Here is a 5,521-nt window from a genome sequence, read left to right as displayed (position 1 = left end):
CCTGGAACGAATAACTAACCCGGCCTCACTAAGGAACAGTGTTGGGGAACCATCACATGCCCCCAACGTTACTACATCACATGCAATTCTCAGGGTGTGAATATTCTGTATTTTTCTGCAGAATCGTGACTAACACAGTTTTTGCCTGGTAGTGGGAAGATATACAAGCTGACATTATTGCTAAAATCGAGTTTAGGGGCTTCACACATAGCTATTATTAAACTTACAATAAAGAACAATTTCATCCCAGTTTACAGATGAGGACCTCATCTTTCCACATTAAGAGCTCAGGATCCATTTGGACATTTAAACCAACTTTTACTGCACAGGTGGATGTTGGAAGAATAATTATATGGATTAATGTCCACGGTATTAAGTACAGGACCAATGGGGGACAGTGTCTGGGGTTGAGGTGAGGGATTTAGAAGGAGAGAAGGGAGGGGTAAGAAATTAAACTGTTGTGTTTTTTGCTGCAGACTTCTGAAGAGTGACTGCTGTGAGGAGACCAGAGCAAATCCCATTAGCTAGGTCTCAACTAGACAGGTCTCTTGAAGAGCTTGCTCAGAGCCGCTTTGGAAATGCCTCCAGTAAATATGGCCAGGGACCCGACACCTTCATCGGGTCAAGGGAAACCCCGAGACAGCCCTGAATCGGAGCTGCCCCAGTCTGTACTGGCCCCAGGAGCCCCACCTGGAAGGCAAGACGGTGACTCTGAGACCTGGCACGTCAGCTTCAGAGCGTTCACCGGCTCGCAGGAATCGGACCCTGTCAGCGACCTGGGGAGGCTCTGGGAACTCTGCCACCTGTGGCTGCGGCCGGACCTGCACACCAAGGAGCAGATTCTGGACAAGCTGGTGATGGAGCAGTTCATGATCTCCATGCCGCTGGAGCTCCAGGCCCTGGTCAACGAGAGTGGGGTGGAGAGCTGCAGAGACCTGGAGGCCATGCTGAGAAGCAACCCCAAGAGCCCCAAGAAGTGGGTGAGTCGGAGCTTGGTGCTGGCGTGCAGGGAGAGCAGGTGTGGGGGCTGCAAGGTGGGGTTGGAATGGGAGGGTGTAGGTCAGTGGTTCTCAAATGGGAGAGAGTTTGTCCCCCAGGAGAACTCTAAGGGCATTGCTGGCTGTCACAGGGGGAGGAGAGGGGGGCTGCTATGGCATCTGGTGGATGGAGGCCAGAGACGCTGCTAAACACGCTAGCATGCACAGGACAGGCCCAGCACAGAGCCGTCAGCCCCAAGTGCTGACTGTGCCAAGGCTGGGAAACCCTAGTCTATGTCTGTACATTAGGCAAAGCCAGCCATCGGCTCTTCAACCATGTTACGTTGCACAAGACATGTATGGGAGGTATGTATTGAGAATTTTCAGCACGCCATATTATCCTGATTAATCAGTCAAGGTGAAGTGATTGAAGATCCAACAGACGGGCCTCTGTCCCCTGTGAAAGCTGAAGAAAATGGGGTCACGGGATTGAAGGCTGCTTCTGTGGCCTTTGAAAATGGTTTCCAAGTGCCTCTCGTTTGGAAGTGGGGAGGAGAGGCAAGGCTGGGGACGCATGCACACCTGTTTACAGGTAGGTGACAGAAAGGATGTTGAGGAAGTCAGTGTCTCCTGCTCCAGCCTTTCACAGAAAAGGGATCGGAGAGAGAATTAAGTCCAAGTGACTGTTTTCTCGTGTTCCCAAGAATGGGTGGCCCTGTAAGTGGGAGCTGGGGTGGGGTGACTTCTTTCTTGGAGCCTTGTTGAGAAGGGCAGTGACCATCTCAGAAATTCACTCGGTGGTCTTCTGAGGATAAGAACTGTGGATGAGGAGTGCAGAGAAGCTTGACGTTCTGTGACCGTAATGGGGGAAGAGCAGACAGAGGAGTTTCATTTTAGGGAAGCCAAGTGGCCAAGGGTCAGCCAGCATTTTCTGTAAAGGCGTTGATAGTGAGTACTTTGGGCTTTGGGGGGGTCATGTGGTCACATGAGCTCTATAACATTCTTCGAGTTGTTTCATAAAAAAGGGCAAATACCATTTCTGGTTGGGGGGCCATTTAAAAAAAAGAGCAGGCTGCCGACCCCCACCTTTGAACATCCCAATGGGAGATTTGAAGCCTTAGAAGTCGCCAGGCAATGGGAAACAGTGTTGGACTCCTGTTAGGAAAGTGTGTCTAGGGAGAGGAGGCCAAGTGCCCTAACGTGTGAGGTCTGCGAAGATGGAGAAAAGAGGGAATAAGAGAACAGAGAGCTCTGAGATGAAGGCAGGGAGGATGTAAAGGCAGAGCCAGCAATGTAGTCAAACTCACAACTAAGTGGCCCTCGTGGCCGACCGTGCTTCCTGGTGCTTTACACATAATTAACACGAGGCTTTCAATAACTTTGTGAGGAAACTGGTGCACAGACAGGATTCACCCATGAGCAGGTCTCCCAAGAGCGGCTGGATGTCCACCCCAACCCAAGTGATGGGTTTCAGGAGTCGCCCTGCCCTCTGGCTCACGGGGACAGTCGTGCAAGGGACAGTCCAGAGACTCAAGGGCACGGGAGCCTGAAGCCAGCCCACTGGCTTTTGTAATTTCTGATATTGCCAGAGACCATCTTTTAAGACTCGTTCTGTTTGAAAAGAGCAGCTACAGGTCAGGGAAGTGAAGGGGACACGCTGCCATGGTAACCAGCGCCCCTGCTGCTGCTGGGGGTGGGGGGCGCAGGGGGCCAGCGGTGGGCTTTCAGCTCCTCCCAGATCGGCAGTGGTGCCGCCTGGCGCCGGGTCCTTCTCTGCTCTGGGGCCGTCCTGTGCATCGCATCTCAGGGTGTCCAGCAGCATCCCTGGGCTCCACCCACCCATGTCAGTGGCAACCTCCCCAGTTGTGAAAATCACAAAACAAGGACTAAAGCAAGATCTCTGGTCATTGCCAAATGTCCCAGAAGGTCATAGTGGCTCCCGGGTAAGACCAGTGGCATAGGTATGACTTCCGTGGGAACAAAGCAAGGGCGAGGGTCCATTCCACCTCAGCCCCCGGGGTGCACTGGGCCACGATGGCCGCTATTTCCAACAGGCAGAGCACGGATGTGACGGTGGGCTGCACACAGAGCAGGAGAGCTCCACTCCAGGTCCCACAGCCAGGCTGACCTTGTTTTATTTCCCCCCCACTCCCCCAGACCATAGTCACCTTACAAGGACAGAGATTTCTTCTGCGAAATTCAGATGTTCAGATGGCCGAAGCGGAGGACAGTGACGCGGACAACGTGATGGACTTGTCCCGGAAGCCCCAGCCCTCAGTGGGCGACATGCACCCAGAGCGCAGCCAGGGGGTCGGCCGAGAGCCGCTGACTCTGCCAGGAATCAATGAGATGTCAAGGGGGCAGGTGAGTGGGACGCCCACCCGGACCGCTGGGCAGAGGCGGGAGAAGGTGCAGGAGGCAGCCACAGGCGGCGCGGCCGGAACGGCTGGGATGTGTGGCACAGGGCAGACCTGGACCCGCGCACTCTGGGGATGCTCGTGGGGGCAGTAAATCCCGAGGCATTTCTGAGCCAGTGTGGGGAATGAAGGCCCATCAACCTTTGTCCCTCCGCCATTAAGGCTTTCAGCAGTAAGAGTGGGGAGAGGGATAGGGGCTCAGAGAAACGATGCCAGGTCAGCTTGCCGCAGGTCGATGAACTGAAAGCTGGTTTTTCCTCTGCCAATTTCCTCAAAAGGCCCTCCATGAAATGGTAATGAACAAAGGAGCAGTTTTCGGAATATTGTCAATTCCTTAAACGAAAGGAGCCCTTTGGCCTCCCCAAAGCCATCCGCAAATGTCCGGAGACCTTTCTGGTTGTCAGCCTGGGGGCCGGGGGCGGGTGCTGTTGGCCTCTGGTGAGCAGGGCCCAGCTGCTATCACCCTGCCTCCCGCAGACGCCCCCACCACAGAATCGTCCAGCCACATTATCCACAGTGCTGCACGGGGAGACTGGACCTCGAGTCACTGTGCTTCCAGAGTTAGGGGCAGGGGATGATGGGTGACCTGGGGAGGTGTGCCTGGAGAATTAAGAGGAGAAACTGTAATGTAGGGACTTGATTGAAAGGTGTGGTGGGGACAGACTGACCATAGACTGGGGAATCAGGTGGTTATCGGGGTGACGGGGTTGCCCAACACAAGTGCGGGTATACCCACCACCCTGTGTTAGGAATTCAGTGTCTCAGATCAGGGAGATGGGAAAGAAGAGACAGGGCTTGCCAGGCCCGGGGTGACAGGCGGTCACAGCTCCACTTGGCTGTCTGATACCAGGGACAGAAAGTTCTCCTGCCAGAGACCATGCCTGCAAAGGGAGGCCTGGGGGGCCCGAGACCCCAGCAGACCTTGGAGAGGGAGCTGATGGAAGACAGGGAAGAGCCCCAGCTTCAGAAGGGCCCTGGTGAGTATGGGCACTGGGAATTCAGGAGTGGGTGGCCCTTCCCACGCCGGGTGTCCAGCATCACCACCTCCTGGGCGGGAGCTGGCGCTCAGGTGCGACACCTTCTCCATCGCCACCTCTTCCAGCGTCCAACGATCCAACCGTGAGGTCCGCTGATGGAGTTCTCGGCTCTAATGAGCTTGGCGGTTGGAAATGCACTTCATTAAATGTTAGGTGTTGAATCCCCTCTTTCGTCTGGGAGGGCAGAGGGTGGGAGGAACCCCCAGGAAGTTGCTGGTCCTGAAGTGTGGCTGTCCACCTCCCCCTGCATCTCAGGGACAGAAGACCTGGCCCCAGGCGGGAGCCCGGGAGAGTCTCACGAGCGCCCCAGAAGCTCCCAGAGGAGACGACTGGACTCTGCCCCCAGTTCCCACGGGACTCAGAAAGGAGCCACACGTTTGGACAGAGTGGGAATCGGGGGACAACCTGGGTCCGGTTCGGCCCGGTTCCAATGCGGGGAGTGCGGCAAAGGGTTTCGGTACTGCTCTCAGCTCAGCATGCACCAGAAGATACACACCGGGGAGAGGCCCTTCGCCTGCAGGCTCTGCCACAAGGGCTTCCTCCAGCCCTCGGACCTCCGCGTGCACCAGCGCACCCACACCGGCGAGAGGCCCTTCGCATGCGCACTCTGCCCGCGGCGGTTTGCCCATGACTCCACGCTGCGCACACACGGCAGGACCCACACCCACGAGAGGCCCTTCTGCTGTGACACGTGCGGGAGGGCCTTCAGCCACAAGGGGAACCTGCTCGTGCACCTCCGCACCCACTCCGGGGAGCGGCCCTACGCGTGTGGCCCCTGCGGCCGCTCCTTCCGGCAGCTGGGCACCTTCAAACGCCACCAAAAGGCGCACTGCAAAACGGCCGGGCAATGACTTCAGGGCCCCCTCCCCAGAAGGCAACGGCGGTGCCTTGCGGCCCGGTACCGTCCAGTCTGGCATCGAAGCTCTGGTGAGGTTCCGGGACCAGCGGGGTTCCCAGAAGCTTCCTTGTGAGGGGCCTTCAGCGGTTCCCTTCCCTGCCGGTTTGCCTCTCCGCGTCACGGGCCTTTCAGCCTGGCTCATGTCGCTGTTCTTCCAACCAATGCGGTCTCCCTTGTTTTTTGTATTTTATG

At 56.5% G+C, this 5,521-nt stretch overlaps 1 protein-coding gene across 1 annotated transcript; it reads left to right on the top strand.

Moving 5' to 3' along the window:
- Positions 1-593: 593 nt before the first annotated feature.
- On the top strand, positions 594-5,282 carry ZSCAN5B (zinc finger and SCAN domain containing 5B). The gene is made up of 5 exons (XM_036926345.2): positions 594-980; positions 3,135-3,341; positions 4,245-4,371; positions 4,430-4,513; positions 4,687-5,282. The coding sequence occupies exons 1-5, from the start codon at positions 594-596 to the stop codon at positions 5,280-5,282; spliced, it is 1,401 nt and encodes a 466-aa protein (XP_036782240.2).
- The last annotated feature ends 239 nt before the right edge of the window (positions 5,283-5,521 follow it).

The sequence above is a fragment of the Manis pentadactyla genome (assembly GCF_030020395.1).
Source record: "Manis pentadactyla isolate mManPen7 chromosome 15 unlocalized genomic scaffold, mManPen7.hap1 SUPER_15_unloc_1, whole genome shotgun sequence".
NCBI classification, from domain to species: Eukaryota; Metazoa; Chordata; class Mammalia; order Pholidota; family Manidae; genus Manis; species Manis pentadactyla.
The sequence above is the reverse complement of the archived record's forward strand: the minus strand, read 5'-3'. Positions and strand labels throughout refer to the sequence as shown.

Coding starts and splice junctions, on each gene's coding strand:
- ZSCAN5B (XM_036926345.2), top strand. CDS start 594: ATGGCCAGGGACCCGACACCTTCATCGGGTCAAGGGAAACCCCGAGAC. Junction 981..3,134: donor CCAAGAGCCCCAAGAAGTGG/GTGAGTCGGAGC, acceptor CCACTCCCCCAG/ACCATAGTCACCTTACAAGG. Junction 4,514..4,686: donor CAGCGTCCAACGATCCAACC/GTGAGGTCCGCT, acceptor CCTGCATCTCAG/GGACAGAAGACCTGGCCCCA.